At 47.5% G+C, this 19,750-nt stretch overlaps 1 protein-coding gene across 2 annotated transcripts in view; it reads right to left on the reverse strand.

Moving 5' to 3' along the window:
• XPNPEP1 (X-prolyl aminopeptidase 1) overlaps window positions 1–19,750 on the reverse strand; it is a 52,901-nt gene that overhangs the window by 16,484 nt on the left and 16,667 nt on the right. For both annotated transcript variants that reach the window (XM_068548521.1, XM_068548522.1), the window contains 7 exons: window positions 12,022–12,085; window positions 10,722–10,826; window positions 7,193–7,285; window positions 6,796–6,939; window positions 4,428–4,523; window positions 2,209–2,290; window positions 431–641 (listed from right to left, as the gene is read on the reverse strand). In XM_068548521.1, the coding sequence (XP_068404622.1) occupies window positions 431–641; window positions 2,209–2,290; window positions 4,428–4,523; window positions 6,796–6,939; window positions 7,193–7,285; window positions 10,722–10,826; window positions 12,022–12,085 (795 nt within the window). The remainder of the gene's footprint in view (window positions 1–430; window positions 642–2,208; window positions 2,291–4,427; window positions 4,524–6,795; window positions 6,940–7,192; window positions 7,286–10,721; window positions 10,827–12,021; window positions 12,086–19,750) is intronic.

Below are 19,750 nucleotides of genomic sequence, written 5' to 3' on the forward strand. Positions count from 1 at the left end.
TCCCTGTGCTATACAATATATCCTTGTAGCTTATTTATGTTATGCATAGTAGTTTGTACCTCTTAATCCCATATCCCTATCTTGCCCCTCCCCCCTTCCCTCTCCCTACTGATAACCACTAGTTCATTCTCTGTAACTGTTAAAATGCTTTTTAAAACAGATACATTTAAATAAACCTAAGTATGAATGTGTACCACCTAAAATCATCTCTCATGTCATGTTTTGGAAAACACAGAACTCAATGGGTTCTAAAAGCCTCACACTCCAGCCCAAAGGGCTCATCCAGGGAGACGACACCTCTGACCCAACAGCCAGTCCTGGAAATCTGCCTGAACAACCTCTGCTTCAAAGACAAGCCGCACGATGCCAGGACTGGAAAGGGCCTGGCAGCTGGAGTGGCAGGTTTAGATGGGTCTCTGGGGCTACCAACCTTGGGGATGGCCTCGCTCACGGCATAGCTGGCCTTGTCGCTGACCCACACCTTCTCCCTCGGGGAGAGGCTGGCGCACAGGGTCTTGAGCTCGCTCAGGATGGACTTGTAGGGAAGCACCTGGATTCTGTATTCAGCTTCCAGGCCCAAGTCAAGCAGCAGGTGCTCCTTCACACTGGGGACATCTGTGCGGTCGCCATCAATGAAGAGCCTGCAGAGGGGCCAGAGGTGAGGTGACAGAAAAGGCGGGCACAGGAGTGAGAGGACGAGAACACAGACCCACACACAAGCGACAGGCTCTACCTCCCGGCATCCAAACCAAGCAGTTTCTCTTTCCTCCATGCCTTTCCCAAATCCTGCTCCCCAAACTGCGTCCCCTGCCCTGTGTATGCTATCACCTTCCACCCCATTCCCCAAGCCAGGACCTGGGCACTGTCCTCCTTGATGCTCCTCCTTCCCTCCTACATTGAGATCTTTGAACCTATAGCCTAAACACCCCTCAGACCTCTCCAGCTTTCACTGCAGCCTGGCCCAGTCGCTGCCCAGGTTCAGGCCACTACCGTCTCTCACTTGGATCCGTGCCACAGCCTCCTAACTGGTCTCCCTGCCTCCAGTCTTCCCTATCCACCCTATTTTTTGCAGCAATCATAATCCACCCCGTAATTTCACTCCAATCATAACATTCTTTATGATTTACAAGCCTGACCACGTAGTTCCGTGTGAAAAACTCATTCAGTAGCTCCGCAGCATCCTCAGGACAAGAGCCCAAGCTCCTGAACCTGGCTCACAAGGCCTTCCTTATGGGGGCCCTGCCCACCTGCCGGCTTCCCACTCCAGGTTCCAACCACACTGGACCACTCTGGGTCCTCCACGCACACTGTGCTCTCTCCTGCCCAGAGCCTCTGAAGACGCTGCTTCCCCTGCTTAGATCACCGTTCCTCTTCCTCCTCGCCCCCTACTCACCTAGCTAACCCCCATGTACCCTTAATCTCGGACTCAATATTACTTTCCCCAAGAGCCTCCTCTGACCAGGCCAGGCCCCTCCAGTAACACCCGTACCCACCCCAATGACAAGTTAGTGCCCACTATGTGCCGGAATGCCCTGAGGAAACCTCTCATCTCTGCAACTCTAACCCAGGACGCTGTCTGTCTCATTCACCCCAACACCTAACAGAGACCCTAGCACATAAGAGGCACTCAATAAATACGTTGTCTGAATGCAGAAAGCCATCCAAATAAGAAGAGCAATGGCAGGTTGGCCACAAGCAGCAGTTTAAAAGAGAAACTCACGAGGCACAGCTCAGGGGGTTTTTCTGTGTCACTTCTGACCTTCCAAATGACTGGGTCTATTTGCATCGTGGACCCAGGATTGTATAACAGAGCCCATATTCCCCTTGGCATTGGCTGCTGGGAAATCTGGAATCAAATGTATGGCCTGAACAAGACTTTGCAGCAGGAATTTTGTGAACTAACCTCACTCTCTCCAGTTTTGTTCTGATGTCCTCGACCACCTATTTTTTTTTATCTCCTCATACTACAGAGACTTTCAGAGATTTCAAATCATTTTCAGGATTAAAAGAGAGGCAGGATATAAATAAATATCTATTGTTAAGGAAGACAAGAAGGGGAAGGAAGAGAGGCAGCAAAGGGAAAAGGCAGGAGAAAAGCAGCGTACTAGCACACGTCAGGCCGAGACTGGCGGGCGCAGGCCAGAAGGGGGCGACTGGGGCTCCGAGGAGCTGTGGGGAAGGACTTTCAGGCGCGGGGCCAGCACTCACATGATGGTCTCTAGTCCTATGACTGCATAGGAGAAAAACACTGGATTGTGCTCCACATCTGATCCTCGGAGATTGAACAGCCCTGAAAAAAAAAAAGGTCCTGTCACCTGCCTGAGTGAGAGTTTAAGGGGCAGCCTGTAGAGCAAGGGAAGAGCTTCCACTCGCTAGGGAAGCACTGGGCGGCATCTCTCCGAGAAGCTGGGAGCCTCACTTCCTGGTCCCACCTCTGAGCTGCAGTTGCTCATATCCGCCAAATGATGGCACCAGAACTGTTTCTTATGCTACCGCATCACCACCCCGAGAAGGGGATGGAAGAGTTATTAGTCAGAAAACCCAACAAATGCCCTCCAGACAAGAGCTGAAATGGTCCACCCGGCGGTGACCTGCCAGGCCCAGCAGGCCTGACGTGCCACAGAAAAACGCTCTGGCACTCCCAAATACAGGGGAGGGGAGCCAAGCACTCGCTCCCTTCTGAGGGGAACGACCTAGAGTAGAAAAACTGAGACCCACCCATGAGGGAGGCCAGATGAGGCCCCCTGTGTGAGGGTCAAGAGCCCCAGGAAGGCGGGGCTTCCCGGCAGAGGAACAAAAGCAGTGAGTCAGCAGGGCTCCGGCCCACGAATGAAACCCCGAGCCTGCGGCCCACCCGGAACCACGGCTGGGTGGAGGACCTGCCTTGGCCAGTGTCAGGGGGTCTAGTGAGGTCACTGCGTGTTGGAGAAACTGGAGGGACCAGCAGAGAGCACAGCTCTGGTCCGAGGACTTCCAGCTGCCTCATGCTTGCTCCCCTGAGGATGAGAGTGCAGAGAAGACCCTGGCGTAAAAAGCACTGCCTCTATTTTAAAATCTGGCTTCGCAAAGTAAAGCAATGAGGCAACATGTTTTTCCTATCAGACCAAACTAGCACTCTTTTTAAATGACAGCACCTGGGGCTGGCGAGGGTGTGGCGAGAGGGGTGTATTCATACACCCCTGTGCAACCTTCCCGGCAGGTACATGGCAAAATGGTCAAAAGCCCTGCCATGCACACACCCTCTAATCCATAACACCACCTCTAAAGCCAACCAGAAGTTGGAAGAAAATTATCAGAAACTAAGACATGGATTGTGATGCACCAAGTACTCTGATGTAACAAAATCACGAGAACGCTGGAAATTACTCAAAGGGCATACGCAGGGGAATGGTTAAGTAAATTATGATACAACCATATGATGAGATATTTAATATTCACTTAAAATTATGCTTATGTATGCTTAGAGTATCCCAAAACATTGGAAAAAATCTAGCTACAAAATTATATATGTGCAGAATGTTAACTGTGATTCTCTGTGTGTAAGAAAATTATAGGTGATTTTTTTTTTTCTTCTTTCTACTTCCTCTGCACTTTCCAGGTTTTCTGCAGTGGAAGTGTGTGTCTTTTTAATAATAAAGGAGAGAAATTAGCTTTATATGTTATTTCCTCTGATGTTAAAGTTATTTAGTTAATTAGGGATATAAATCACTGACACTCTTGACAAAGTTTGGAACTGGGGATTAGAGAGCTAGGACACTGTGCAGTGAACTTTCTTTCTCCAGTGAGAAAAATCGAAGGATAAGGCAGTGCCTTGTCTCAGGTACCCTGGGTCAAATCCAGTCAGAAAATAGCAGACAGAATAAGAAGATTCCTTCAGGTTCTAGAAGGCACTGAACAATTCCATGGGGATAGTTTAAGGTCTAAAGATTAAAAAACTGCTATTGTACCAAAAGGCTTGTTGAAGAACTTTCAGTTCCTGAGTTTTCTGAAGTAGAAATATTTGTAGAACATCCTCATTGCGAAGAACTTGGGGATATACAGGAAAAGGATAAAGAAAAAAATACCTCCTATGATCTTACTTCTATACCCACAGAGACACACGAATGTTGACAGGCACCCAAAGTTTGTTGGAAATGTCCCTCCTCAGAGATGTCACAGTCCTGAGTAGACTGGCCAGAGGGGGACATCATCACAGATTTAACATCAGCCCCTGGCTGTAATACAGCTCCAGACCAAGCTACATTCCCCTCCCCGACTCCCTATAATTACTTCTCCATCCTACTCGGCATATCATATACCCAGCTGGTGACAGTCTTTTGCTTATTCCCTGGCCACTCAGAAAGCTGAATTGCATGAACACACAGATTCCCAGAGAACCAATGCAGAGACTGGGTAACACACCCCAACAGTGAAACCAGAGCACTCACATGCAATCTCATCCAGGGCAGTGACCACAAACCACACGACGTTCCTCTCGGCCATTTTCAACCGAAGATCTACAACCTTGTCCTTCCAGGAGATGCCTGCAAGAAACAAACGTACTTGCGACTCCAGCCCTGGTCTGGTCCCAGGGACCTGCGGAAGCCAAGTGAAAGAACCCATTCCAAACATTTTTAACCAGCACCATATCCCAGGGAGCATGTTATCTGAGCAGACAGAAGGCCCAGATTCAAGCCCCATACGTGAGAAGTGACTCTAAGCTAGTTGACTGTCAAGAGCCCTGACTGCCTCAAAGAAAAAGTAATTCATTTGTTCATCCAACAAATGTCTATGAAGCATCTACACTTCCCAGGCATAGATACTTGCAGGTACCATGCTGGTCACTGTGGTTACAGCTCTGAGCTACATGCAGTCCTTGCGCTCATGGGGCTTATAATCTAGAGGGGAAGACAGACAATTAAACCAGCAATTAGTGGGACTTCCCTGGTGGCGCAGTGGTTAAGAATCCACCTGCCAATGCAGGGGACACGGGTTCGAGCCCTGGTCTGGGAAGATCCCACATGCCGCGGAGCAACTAAGCCCATGTGCCACAACTACTGAGCCTGTGCTCTAGAGCCCACGAGCCACAACTGCTGAGCCCGTGAGCCACAACTAATGAAGCCCGCACCCCTAGAGCCCGTGCTCCACAACAAGAGAAGCCACCGCAATGAGAAGCCTGCGCACCGCAACGAAGAGTAGCCCCCGCTCTCCGCAACTAGAGAAAGCCTGCGCACGGCAACGAAGACCCAACACAGCCAAAAATAAAATAAATTAATTTAAAAAAAGAAACCCCAAAAACCAGCAATTAGTTACACTTCTGTACAGGGAGCTTTGAGAACACACTACCCAGCAGAGAGAACTCACCGAGTCTTAGAGGTCAGGGGAACCACTTTACATTCCTGGAGATACGAGACTTGCCTTTCAGTGCTAAGACCGAGGAATTCTCTACAGTCTGACTCAGTGTGACAACCACTTCCAAATCACACTTGCGCTGTCAGACACAGCCACGGCCTCCCTGCTCTCCCCAGGATGAAACTGGGGTCCTAGAGGAGCTCACCCCATCAGCACCACCACCACCACCACCCAGCCTGAAACAGCACATGTAACGCAGGGCGCAGCCACCTGTGAACACGGCAGGCATCTGTCTTATTCGCCCAGCACCTAGCAGTGTCCTGCACACAGCAGGCACTCATGTGTCTGCTGAACAGAAGTTTTACCAGCCACACCTGCTCTCCCCCCTTCTATAAGCAATAGGTCAGAGCCTCTGCTTCAGTTGAACAAAACTCAGAACACGCTGATGGAAAATGTTTAGCTGACCCTGGGCCGCTCACTGGACCCATCCCCCTAATCTGTAATACCCTCAGGTGAGGGTGTCACAAGGAAAGCAAGCTGGGGGCTGTCCCCACAACTAAACGCTGCTGTGAAGACCAGCTCGGGAATGCTGTTTCAAACTTGACTGAGAGTCTGGGCTGTAACGCTTTCTTCCCAGGACCCCTCTGGGCAATGTGCCTACATTCCAGACATCCCCCATCCACCTCTCCTCTGCCGTTTCTACAGCAAGGCTCCCTCCCCGGCAGCCCCACCTCCCAGGCCCTTCCCTCTGCACTCCTCACTCTCCCATAAATCGCTCTTTCATCGCCCACAGAATGTTCACAGAGCTTGCCCCTCACTCACCACTGTCACACAAGCCAAAGAAACCCACCCACACCCGAAAGTTACTAAAGCAGAGGACGGACAGAAGGAGGGGGCCTGGGAAGGTAAACCTACAAATGCTGACAGAAGAAAAGGAAATGGAATCTAGAAACCTCTAGGCTCACTACAGTCCAATAAAAATTAATTTAAAAAACAAAACAAAACAAAAGACAATCTGCTAAGGCTGGGGTGTGTATACAACCCAATCAGCTGTTGACACTGATTATGGATTAATAAATATGTGAGAAGGAAAAAAAATTTAAATAAAGAAATAAAACTCTCAAGGTGACTAAATCAAAAAAAGAAAAGAAAAGAAACCTCTAGTCTGTTTCCAATATTAGACACGTTAGAGGGGCAGTTAGCAACTGAATGGTAAAAAAGCCATCTCAGCAGCACCCACAGGTCTGCCCAGAAGAGCTTTGCAAGAATAAACTATGCCAAAGTAGGTGGCAAGTAGGTGGCAACTGTGGAAACAAACTGAACTCCTGCTGCATCAAATGCCCCATGTGCCAGGGCGGGGCAAAATCCTCCAATCAGCTCAAGCTCGACCTGGATTCAGAGGACTTTCGTTTAGGTGAAGGGGCCGATGGTCGGGGGCCTTCTGGGCACAGCCGTGGTTCTGACCTGTGTAATCCAGGCCCAGTGTGATGAGGGGCTTGCAGGGACGCTCAGGACGGTCTGTCCAGATCTTGTCCACAAGGTTCTCCTTGACAGGAATGAGGTGATGGCCAGCGCTTCTCAGAACCTTGGCCATCTTCTTCCAGTAATCTGAGGAGAAACACACGTGGTCTAGCTATGAACTGAACACCCTTTACAGGCAGCAGGGCTTTGAGAGCCTGGCACCTTCTGAAAGGCTATCCCGTGGCCCTGTGCTAACTCTTCTCCTCACCTTGACCTTTGTTGTGACATCAAATCATGCTGAGCCCCCAAATGTTCCACAACCCACAAGCAAACAGGGAGGATGGAGAGGCCTCTAGAACTCACTTCCTCACCCAAGATGAAAGGGCCTATGCTTACTCACCTGTAGGAATGATCAATGGGTCCACACCAACCCTGGATCCTTCAGGAAGTACACTCACCAGCCAGTCTTCCTGAGTTGGTGTGTCCTTCAGACCTACAGAGTGAAGAACAGATGAGAAGCAATTCCCAGGGGACCCGAGCTCACTGTCCTATCCAGAAGAAGGCAATTCACCAACATCATGATAGCAGGGTCTTTATTAAGTACCTTCTTCAAAGAGAATTGACGGCACTTGGAAAATCTGAACTTAATCCTGGAAGGCTATGAAAAGTGTAAGATGCTATAAAAGGAAAACATAAAGTAAGATGGTATATAAGGAATGGGTGAGACAGAAGAAAAAAAGAAACAGGATTTTCATTAGACCCCTGGTAAAAGGCATCCCAGGAATCGCTGCAATACAGGTACATGGTGTCATCGTGAAGATCATCTTGTATCAGTCTTCGGTCACTTTTACCACTACTGATGATGAGAGGGTGGGTGGTGATATGGTGAAGGCTGGAGCTGGGAACCTCCCTTACATCGCACACCAGGTAAAGGGAACACACACCACAGTGCCCTCCCCTTATCTGGAGGGCAGCATTGCAGAGTGAAGGCCCCCACCAGACAACCAGGCCTGACTGGCAGCAGAGAAACGTATCCAAAGACTGTAAGAGGGACACACAGGAACCCAACATCGTGTCTTTAACTGGCTCCCTGGGCTTCCCAACTACCAAGAGCAAACAGTCATAGGACACCAAATAAGCTTCAAAAAAGGAACTAAAGTTATTTTTATATCCCCGTTTTTCTTTAATTCAACCCAGTATCTTGTATGTTTCGGATGTATACTTTTTTCATCAAATTTTTGCTAAACAATTAACATTTCGGTAAAGTATTAAGAGCAAAAGTTCACATATTCTGAAATAGTACTGTTCTACTATTCTCCCTAGCGAGTACTGATAACCACATAACCACAGAAGGGAAGTTCAAAGGTTTGTAAAGAAATGAGCTCATGGGACTTCCCCGGTGGTCCAGTGGTTAAGAATCAGCCTTCCAATGCAGGGGACGTGGGTTCAACCCCTGGTCGGGGAACTAAGATCCCACGTGCCTCAACCACCTCGATGCCAACTAAGCCCAGGTGTCACAACCACCGAGCCCGCACGCCTCAACTAGAGAGCCTGTGTGCCACAAACTAGAGCCCACGCGCTTTGGAGCCCGAGCACCACAGCTAGAGAAGCCCGCAAGCCGCAACGAAGAGCCCGCATGCTGCAACTAAGTACCCAATGCAGCCAAAAAAAGCAAACAAATAAATAAATATTTAAAAAAAAAAAAAAAAGAAATGAGCTCATGAATCTGTTCTAAAAAACTGCCTAGAAGCTGGCACTGAGTTGTTATTCTGCTATTTGATTCTTTCCTATTTTTTTCAAACCGCTGAACAAGCCACTTACTAATCAAGTTCCTTTAATGCCCCTAGTATAACTTTCACAGGATGAAGTCATATCATCTCCTAGCAGACAGATGTTTGGCAAAAACCCCAGGGATGAACCACTCCCCAGCTACACCCACCAGGATCTCCCTACACAGGAGAGACAGTGAGGAGGTGGGCTTAGGGCAGAAACTAGAGAGGGGCTTGGAAGGGAGAAGGACTCATCCGCTGGGGCTGTTCTAGAGGACAGGCAGACAGTATTCGCTCCTCTGACACTCTGAACCCCAAAGCGCTGACTTATCTAACAGCTGGAGTTTAGGCCCCAAAGAGAGATGCCCACACCCCAGAGGCACACTGAATGATCCACTGGGGTACAAGCAGAAAGTATTAGGACTTCCATTTGTAATTTTTCTTAAAATATAAGATATTAATCTTTGCTTGTATTTGAAATACAGATGGACTGGGCGCATATACCGTCAACAGAGGCATGTAATCAAGAAGTGTAAAGGTCTAGTGGCCTATCCATTTATAATAGCCCTACAGCCCAAGTGCCTCTGTGTGTGTGTGTGTGTGTGTGTGCGCGTGTGTGTGTGTGTGTGAGACAGAGAGAGAGAGAGAGAGAAGAGGGAGAACAACTGGGGCAACAACCACCTGTAGCTTTGATGTTTCTATATTTTTAAAAAGACTTTTGAGAAACGGAAATTTAAAATAAATCCACTGCCAGGATAAAAACGTTCCTAATTCCTCCCTCCCTAAGACAAACAACACATATATGTGGAGAGTGTGTGAAACACACATACACACACACACACACACACACACTACCTCAGTGGGCTAACTGCTTGGATCTTGGAGCCAACTCAACTCAACTCAGTGTCAACAGCCCTCTGTTCCCTGAACCATGAGTCTGGTAACAACCTGATTTCCTCATTACTTCCAATTACAAACAAGAAATATCAGGGATTTGGCCTCATCTTCTCTTCCTCACTCAGCCCTGGTAGCACCTTTTCCCTCCTTCTATTGTCCAAGTTCAAAATTCAGCAGGCAGAGACCTTTGTACAACGACTAAAATCATGTTTCAAAAGACTATTATAGTGACAAGGAAAACTACAGCACAAAATTAAATGAAAAAACAAGAGTACACACACACACACACACACACACACAATCATTATCCAATAAACACTGAGCTCTATGCTTCCCATATACTATTTCTTTAATCCTCACCATTTTATGTGGTACTTACTATTACTATTCCACCTTACATATGAGGAAACTGAAGCACTGAAGGTGAAGCAACTTGCCCAAGAAAGTTCCAGACCCATGCTCTTGCCCTATGGCTGAGCTGCCAGAAGCAAGTCAGGATCCTCAGAGGGAGAGCTTCCTAGCTTCAGTTGCTAGTGGCCCCTTACCTTTATCTCACTTTGAATCACGAGGCAGCAAAGAGCAGTGGAAAGGCCCCAGTGCATGAATCAAATGCACAGCAAGCTATGTGAGCTGCAGCAAAGCAACTGTCCTCTCTGGCCCTCAGTTTCTCCTCACTGAAATGAGTACCCTGAACCAGGATCTTCCAAAATTGAACACGTAATGGTATGTGTATATCAGCATGTCATTTTCTTGGTTTTCCTTGTGCCACGAACTGGACTGTCCCCTCAAACTTCATACATTGAAGCCCTCCCCCAAACGTAACTATACTTGGAGACAGGGGGTTTAGGAGGTAATTAAGGTTAAATGCAGTCATAAGGTAGAATTCTAATCCAGGAGGACTGGTGGCCTTCTGAGCAGGGGAACAGAGAGAGAGAGCCATGGAAGGATACAGCGAGAAGGAGGCTGTCTGCACGCCAGGAAGAGAGCTCTCACCAGAACCTGACCACAACAGCACCCTGATTTCAGACCTCCAGCCACCAGAAGTGAAAAAGTACATTTCTGTTGTTTAAGCCACCCAGTCTATGGTATTTTGTTTTGGCAGCCTGAGCAGACTAAGACACCCTGGATTCTAAAAGGGGCCTGTGGCCCCATAAAAGGGGTCCGTGGCCCCATAAAAGGGGTAAGATCCAGAAGCCCTGAGGAGCCCTAGGGTCCCCTGCCAGAGCTGCCCACTAAAGTTGAGATGGCGGTGCCTCTACGCACCCATCTTCATGAGCGTCCAGTTGCTGTCCATCTGCTTGGCAGCCTGGAGGAAGTAGCGCCCATCAGTCCACATGGCCGCATGTTCTTCTGTGACGATGGCTGTGCCTACAGCAGGGGAGCAAAGAGATGAGAAAGGTTTCTGACCACCACCTAGAAGCTGCACAAAACGGCAGCAGGCAGGCGAGCACGGTGAGGGGCACCAGATCCCGTGTGGCCTCACCACCGCTCTGGTGGGGCCTCTGGTGGGGCAGCGGGGCCTTTAACTCCAAGAGAACCTCCAGGCAAGAGAAGATGATACCACTGAAAACCAGCTGTGGGCCAAGCTGTGAAAGAAACAGTCCTGAGTCAGCCTGGGTACTGGTCCCTGCACAGAAAGGACCCCACTTGTACAGCATGAGTCAAGGCCAGTAGAAAGAGGTCTGTGGACCTGCGGCCACAAGGGTCTCGGAATTAACAACAAGATAGTGGTGGATCTGCTCAGTGATCACAGCCATCTGCTCCAGGAGACACCCTAAAGGAGGTGTTTCACCTTTCCCAAGAGAGACCACCTGGATGCTGTCAGTGTTCACTGTGATGCAGCAGTTGGTCACCAGCCGGGAGTTTATGCCTCCCACCTCTACCTGCCCTCAGTTCCCACAGGCCCAGCAGAACTCAGGGCTTTCAGCAGAGGTGTCAGCCAACACCAATCCTAAAGTGCCTTTTACATCAACGGAAGCAGTGCGCTAACTGCGAGGAGAGGGGCTCGCACCAAGTCTAGCAGCTTGAAGGATGGGAGTCTGAAGGGGGGAACCCATCCTAAAACTCAAGGGCACAACAGTTTTGGTAAAGTTAGGGCAGGGCAACAATGTAGCTCGACATTCATCTTTGTTATTTAAGCTGAAACTGAAAACAGAGAAACCAAAAGTCAAGGGCTTAGACAATTACACAGGACCAATAGGCTAAGGAGAGGGGTTTTAAGGATGCTATTAGTGTCCCACTTCTTATTTGGAGTGCTAGTTACACAGGGGTATTCAGGTTAATTGATACACTTTTCTGTATGTATGTTACAGTTAGTAAAAAGTTCAAAAATATTTTTTAAGTAACATTTTTTAAGACTTGAAAAGCAAAGGCATAAAGAGACACTAAAATGTAAGCTTAGGAGCTGGGGGTGCCGGGACCACATCCCCTCTGCAGAGGCTCATGGGGACGTCTGGTTTGCATTTTCTTTTTGGTTCTATATCACAGGCTGAAACTGGGTCTAGTTATTTTTGAGAGGCAAACAAAAGTACCAAAAGAACAAAGAGAGAATTTAGAAACTCACCTGCAGAGCCATCAAATCCAGAGACAAAGGCCCGCCGACAGTCACACGGAGCAATGTACTCACTCTGGAAAACAAAAAGGACAAGGAATTGGACCTTGATCAGTCACATGCTGACTCCTGCTCAGCCCAGCAGGACTGCAAAGGCTGGCAAAAGCTGGGCACCTGCCTTCAAGGAACTGCCAATCTAGCTGAAAAGGCAAGCTGAACATTTTTTTTTTTTAATTAGTGCACACTACAGAAGACCCTAATTAACTAAGGGCTAAAGGGCTGTTCCCTTTAACCTCAATTTTTTCATCTGGAGAACAAAGCAAGTCAAGAGAAACAGATCAAAACTGCTCTTTCCTCACTGAGATCTTACTCAAAAAACAAACCAATAGCCTTCTCCCTTCTTTGCCACTGACATTTAGGCATCTGTTATTTTTCTCAAAAGCCCGAATTTCTGTTTTATGTGCCAATAATTCTCTAACTTAAGTCTCTTTAGATATCAGCTTATTTCTGAACTTCCTGTTTGTATCCCCCATCCAAGGCAGTGTCACCAATCTCTCCCACGCAGACCCTGTCCCTTCCTGTTAGGGAACGAAGGGAAATGCTTCCTCTAACCCAGGAGGCTTCAGCAAAATAAAACATCATGTTCAAATCCAGGTCCTTCCCTTCCCAGATAATCTCTTGCCTCTGGATGGAATGGGATTAGGGCTAAGAAAGTAAGAGTTTCCCATTCCTGGGGAAAGGGTACGAGGCCACGTATTGTGTAACTTCTGGTAATAGCCAGTGAGGCACAGAGAGTCAAGTAACTTGTCCAAAGTCACACAGCTAGTAAGTAGCAGAGGCAGGATTTGAACCTGGGCGGTTTCAGAGCCTCAACTCTGAAGCCCTATGCCATGCTGCCCCCATAAAACACATCGTCTCCCAACCTCAAAATAACTCTCCAGGATAATACCAATAGCAAATGAGAAAACTGAGGTTCAAACACAGAATCTTTAAGTAACTAACACATCAATAGCAGGGCCAGGATCTGATCTACTTGAGACCAGAGCCACTGCTCCTCCTGTTAGCAGGTTTTTCCTGAGCTAAAGGACTTGGCAGGGTTAAGAATGCTTAGGATAGAGAAGGGGGCTGCTGGCTGGAGCCCAAGGCATTTTGGGACAGTCAACATGATGTAGGGGAAAACGGCTCCCAGGTTCTAGTCCTGCCGCGTGGATGAGAGCTGCCCCTTTTACCAAGGCAGCCACAATCGCAGCCTCAGACCAGTCACAAGACCGTGACCCACAGAGGTGCTGGAAGGGTCAGCAGAAAGAATCATGATGGCAGGATGAAGGAGCTCTGAGAGCTCTGGGCCGCACCTGCCCTCTAGCAGGCCCAGCTACGTGGTCTGCAACGAGTCTCCTCTCCTCTCTCAGCCTCAGTTCCTCATTTCTACAACGGGTCATTTCAGATTGCTGAATGCAATGGCAAGCAAATGTTTGATCCCGAAAACACAAGGGAACATTGACCAGATAGCACTAAGGACATAAAAAGAAGTGGCCTGGAGCATCGTTTATGAACTGTAGTGCCCTCCTTTGTTTATTCACCAGGGATTAGTGAGTGCAAGACTGAAAAAGGAAAGGCCAACATGGGGGAGTCTCTTCCTGCCCTTCTCCTAGTTCTCCTGTGAGAGGAGCAGTAAGTGAGTGTTCAGAACAACTCTCCAGAAACCCGGGGGTGCTGCGCACATGCACCAGAAGAGATGCTATTAATCTCTTCCTCCTGAGTGGTGAAAAAGCAGCTAAGAGGCTGGGGAAACTCAGTTAACAAAAAAAACCTTGCGCTAAAAATCAGAGTACACAACGGGGAAAATACAGAGGGGGCACTCTGGACCAACAAGGAGGTCCCCCTGGCTGGGTGCTCTCCCACCTGACGCACAGTGAGGAGGCGGGTGAGGGGCTCAGCCTGGCTGGGCTCTGGCACGCAGGGACACAGCTCTCAAGGAGTGCCCCACCCCTACCTGGGGAAGCCTGGGCGGAGGCTCACGGCCCCCCAGGGGTTACCTGGACCTGCCTCTCAGCAAAGGCAGGAGAAGAGTTTCTCCAAAGGGAGATGGAATTAACAGCAGGTGGATGTGTTTGGTTTGGGATCGAGATGAGGGTGGAGCAAGAACGTCTAGACATGACCTAAGTGGCCAACATGCCAGAAAGACATCACTGACCAAAGCTGTCACCTCCACACCAACAGGCTAAGCAGAGGCCAGACAAGCACTGGGCCCGGGCCTCCCACTCTTCCCCCAGCCATGAAGCTGGCAAAGCCCGGGAACATTCTCCCTAGAGAACAGCAAAAGGCCTAAAATAAGCCAAAGCCTTAGCATACTAGGAAAAAGCCGCAAAGAAACACAGCCGTTGACTTTTTCCTCCAAAACTGTCCATTTCTCTCCATCTCTAATATGCCCCCGTCCAAGCCTCCCTCATCTCTACCTGGACCACTGTCCCTACAATCCACTCTTCACACACACTCAGAGTGAGCTTTTCAAAATGTGTATATATCATGTTAGCATCCTGCTTAAAATCCTCCAGTGACTTCCCATCACACTTAGGATAAAATCCAAACCCCAGCCCAGTCCCCAAGGCATAGCTTGATCCGGCCCTGCTCCCCTCCCACAATCCTCCCCCTCACGGTGCTCCAGCCACACCACCTGCTTTCTGCTCCTTGCGCTTGCCAATCTCATTCCTGCTTCAAGGCCTTTGCACATGCTTTTCCTTGTGCCTATAAAAGTCTCCCTCTGATCATGGCATGGCAGGCTCCTTCCCATCATTGTATTTCAGGTCAGATGTCACCTCCCCAGAGAGGCTTGCCTCGACTATCCAGCTACAGTAGCCACTCAGCCTCTTCTGCCTCTCTGTATAGCGCATTTTTCTAGATGTTTCTCTTCTTAATGACTCTTTTACACTGTTATTGTCCTGCCCCACAGAATGTAAGTCCCATGAGACCAGGGTGTTTGTCTGTCTTGTTTGTCACTGTCCCTGTACAGGGCACAGGTGACACACACTAGTCCCGCAACCAATACTTGCAGAATAAATGAACAAGCAGGAGGAGAGATGAACCTTTCTCCGTAGTTAAGACCTTAGCCACTTCTTTGAAGACAGAGAAAGGGCTACAAGCCAAGAAATGCAGGTGCCCTCTAGAAACCGGAAAAGACAAGGAAATGGATTCTCCCCAGAGCCTCCAGAAGTCACTTTAGCCCTGCTGACCACTGCAGACTCCAGCCCTCCAGAACTGTGAGATAATAAATTTGTGTTGTTATAAGCCACTAAGTTTGTCACAGCAGCAACAGGAAACTAATGCTTTATCCAACAGGAAAAAGGCCAGAAGGGATTATAACTGGGGTTTCAAACTCAAAAGCCCTAGGGTACAGGCAGGTAAACTAAATGAGTAAAGCAGGACAAGAGGCTGTCTCTTCTAGAGAGAGCAGCTCCTACTCAGCTCTGATTCCCGTCATGCTGGAATGTGAACCACGTGTTGCCAACCTTCAATATTTCAGGTAAAGCTAAATATATGTATGTTCGTGAGAGATCACTCAATTTTTAAATGTTGGCATCTAATTCAAACAATTTAAATAACACACAGCCAAATAAAGCATATCAGTAAACTACAGAAAAAAAAAAAAAAAGCCTCAGCCATGTCTCCAAATCCAGCTCAAACATGCCCTCTTCCACAAAGCTTTCTGACCCATCCAGCTTTCAGAGATCCCCCACACCTCTCAATTTTACCGAACCATCCACAATGGCACTTATCGATGCTCCCCACCTTGGGTGATGATAACAAATAATATTGGCTAAGATTGACTACTTGCCAATAACTATCTTCATTTCCCCTAATTCTAACCCCAACAGCAGCTCTGGAAGGTATCATCCTTCCCATTTACAGGTTTAAAAAAAAAAAAAAAAGAAGAAGAATCAGCAGCTCAGGGAAGTAAATTACTTACTTACCACCACCCCCCAACCAAGACACCACTGCTCTAAGTGGCAGAGCCGAGATCTGATCTCAGGTCTGACTTTCAAAAGCCCATGCCTTTACCACACTGCCAAGCAACCTCTTTTATTCTGTACAGAGACTGTGCACATCTGGTCTGCACAAGTGGATTATAAACTCTGAGGGAACAAGGAACACAGGTATGCCCCCCATTCACCTCTACCTTCATCAACCACATAATAGATGTCTCCTACATGCAGGAATCAAACCTATGTTCAAGCCTGGCTCCCACTTACTGGCTTTCTTGTCTCTTAAATGAAACCAAGTCAAGGTACGTGGGAAAAACGGATAGCTGCCCAAAGATTCATGCCCTTTCCTTACTGTAAAGTCACTGAAGAATGATTGGTTTCCCATCCAGGACTTCATTTCCCAGGCCCCCTTGCATCTAGGAGGGATCACATGACTAGTTCTCACCAATGGAAAGTGGGTGGGAAGTGATATCTGAGTCAGGGCAGTTAAAGATGGACGCACCCTCTCCATACTCCTTCCCTTCCGCCAGCTGGAATGGTGGCATCACAGGATGGAAAGTGCCTGGATCCCTGAATCACTCTTCTTCCTAGTGGAAGAAAGTCACCCACCAACCAGGAACACCCACTCTGGACTGCTACATGAACAAGAAATAAGGCTCTACAATACAGAGTCACTGAAACTTTGAGATGTGTTACCACAGCTAGCGTTACTCTAATTAATACGGTGAATAAAATCACTCTGGGATAAAAATCACTACCTCCACCCCAGGAGAGAGCCTATTTAAGAAATAAAAACAGGAAGCCAGCTCCTGGAGGAATGGGAGTAGAATCAAAAAGAGTTTCGGAAAATCAGAGTCATGTCTTCCAGAAGGAGGAACCATAAACACAGCCAAAAGCTCAAGGTGGCAGGGCCGCCCCCTCCAAGAACGGGATCTTTGGACTAAGCCGAGCCCAAAAGCAGACGAGGGGCCTCACAGAAGGGGAGGATGAAGAGTTCGGATTTCTCAAAGGTGGGGCCAGTGCAGTTCTGGCCCCAGCCAATGATTCTCCTGATTTGGGGCCAGTAGTGCCCGCAAATCCCAGCATTTGGCTTAGAAGGTACATGAAAATACCCAGATTACAAGAGACAATGGACACTTCCTCGCTGTAAAAGTACCCCCGGGCCCAAACTCATTAATACTACAACCATTGTTCTGAGTTTAAAAGAAAAAACCCTTAGAGTCGCAAAGGACAGAGAGGAGCAGAGCCCTGGAGTGCCAAGTCCTTGCACAATTACGTATTCGGGGTGCGTACTGTCTCCAACACGCAACAGTGTGTGGGTGTGTGTATCTGTGCTTTGCAAAGTACACAAAGGACAGAATTCAAGACTCCTCTTCATTTCTCTAACACCCTCCCTCCCCAACCCGTAGGAGAAATTCCAGCAACGCTGAATCTAGCCTGAAACGAAACAGGAGCAAGAGCCCCAGAGAACAGCAGCCTCTCTGTTACTGAGGAGGCTCCTGCGGCAGGTCACACAGAGCCAGCACTTCCTCCCTGTCCTCACAGCCCTGGCAAGGACCCAGAGTCCCACCTAACAGTCATCCCAACGAGGGCCCTCCTCTCCATGGGGCCTGAAACAAGGAACGTGGGGCTCCTCATTTCTTTCTGTGGACGGCACCACAAACCCTCTCAGCTTCCAAACTTCCCAGTTCCCTCGGTCATCTGCCTGCAAGGTCCTCGCTCCATCTATCTACCGCTTCTCCTCCAAATCCTTCCCTTCTTCTCTGCTTCTAAGACCAGCACCCACGTCCAGGCCCTCTGTAGCCCGACTCTGGGATCCTGCAGTGGCCTCGGAACAGGCTTCTCAGTTCCCAGTGTCTCCCTTCTCCAATCCACACTGAACACTGCTCCCGTTCATTGATCGTGTCACTCTCTTATTCAAAGACCTTCAGTGGGTCCTTACCGTCTAACAGAAACCTAAACTCCTGACTCTGGTGGCTCCTGAGTGGCCTTGACCAGACCCTATTATTCTTTCTTCTTTAGGGTTATCGTTATTCATGTTCTCCTACTTCCATGGATTTGCCCATGGTATTTCTTGTACCTCTCTACCTGTAAGCACCCAAATTCTACCTGTTCACATTCCAATTTAAATGCATTTCCATCATGAAGCCTTCCTTGACCCTGTCAGCTTAAAATATTCCCTCTCACCTGTGAGTTCAGTCCACACTTTAAATCTGTGCTTAGCATTAGAGTAGCCACCAGACACATGTAGCTACCAAGCACTTGAAATGTGGCTAATGTGACTGAGAAACTAAATGTCTGATTTTATTTCAACTAATTTAAATATAAATTTTAAAACTGATGCTCAAGGTTCATTTATTACAAAACTTTTTAAGTATGTTTAGAAAAACTTTGGTATGTAAGGCCACTTTTTCAACTGTAAATTTTATGAAATCTAAATACAGATCAAATATTTCCCACGAACATTCCACATTCAAGTTGAGATGTTTTGTAATGATATACATACCGGAATTGAAGACTCAGTATAAAAAAAGAAATGTAAACTATCTCACTAATGATTTTTTATACTGATGATGTGATGAAATGATAATATTTTGGACATACTGGGGTAAATGAAATGTATTATTAAAAATAATTTCACTGCTTCTTTTTACTTTTTTTTTTTACTATGGCTATTAGAATAGTTAAAACTACATATGTGCCTCATATATTTCTACTGGACAGTGCTGATTGAGTTCTTTCCTATGACATTTACTAGTCGCATTTTGTGTTAGATTTGTGACTGGGGCTATCTACTCTTTAAGGGAATATTTTCCCTCATTCATTTCTATAATAGTAATAATAACAACAACAGAAATAGCAGCTAATATAATGAGACTTATTAGGTGACAGACATGCTTTAAGCATTTATATCTATTAACTCATTTGATCCTAACAACAGCCCTAAGAAATAGATATGTCACTGTCCCATTTTTGCTGGTGGAGAAACTGAGACGCAGAGAGATTACCTGACACTTAGGAGTTTGAGGTAACTTACTTGAGGTCAAGCAGCTAGTTAAGTGGCAAATCTGCCACCTGAACCCAGACAGTTTCTAGAGCCCATACGCTTACCTATATGCTAACTGCTTGCCTTTTACATTTGTCCCAATACTTAGCCCTGATATGGTAGTCAGGAAATATGCACCAGACAAGCAAAACACAACTTCTCCCGCCTTGCAAGGCAGATGGCTAAGCTACAGCAATAGAAATGATAACCAAAGATTATAAAAGAAAAATGGGGGGGGGGGGTAGTGGGGAGGGAGGTGAGAGAGAAGAGGACAGCAAGAGTACAAGAATATAAGTTTGTGAAGCCTAAACAAATAGTGACTTCTGCAATAAAAGTGACAGCTCATATCAAGCAAGCTTAACTTTTTGTGTTTTCAGGATGTTGCTGGAAAACACATTTTTCCAGGATTAGAGCTTAAACTTCCTCATTTAGGGAGGACCCATCCAATTTTGATATTCCAGATCCATTAGCAGGAGATGAAACACTGAGGGAAAGCCTGGAACATCACTGGGGTTTGGCCAGTGTCGCCGCCATTCCCAAAGCTGAATAAGAAATTGCTTTGGGTCTATTAGGTCACACCTAATGTCAAAGACAGAATTTTAAAAAATCAATCAGAGTATCAGACCGAAAACCAGCATTATGATACCAAAAAAAGTTGGCTCAGGAACAGCGCCCAGGACCAAGAACATCAAGATAAACCTGGCTTGGCTACAAG

The sequence above is a fragment of the Eschrichtius robustus genome, chromosome 7 (genome assembly GCF_028021215.1).
Source record: "Eschrichtius robustus isolate mEscRob2 chromosome 7, mEscRob2.pri, whole genome shotgun sequence".
NCBI classification, from domain to species: Eukaryota; Metazoa; Chordata; class Mammalia; order Artiodactyla; family Eschrichtiidae; genus Eschrichtius; species Eschrichtius robustus.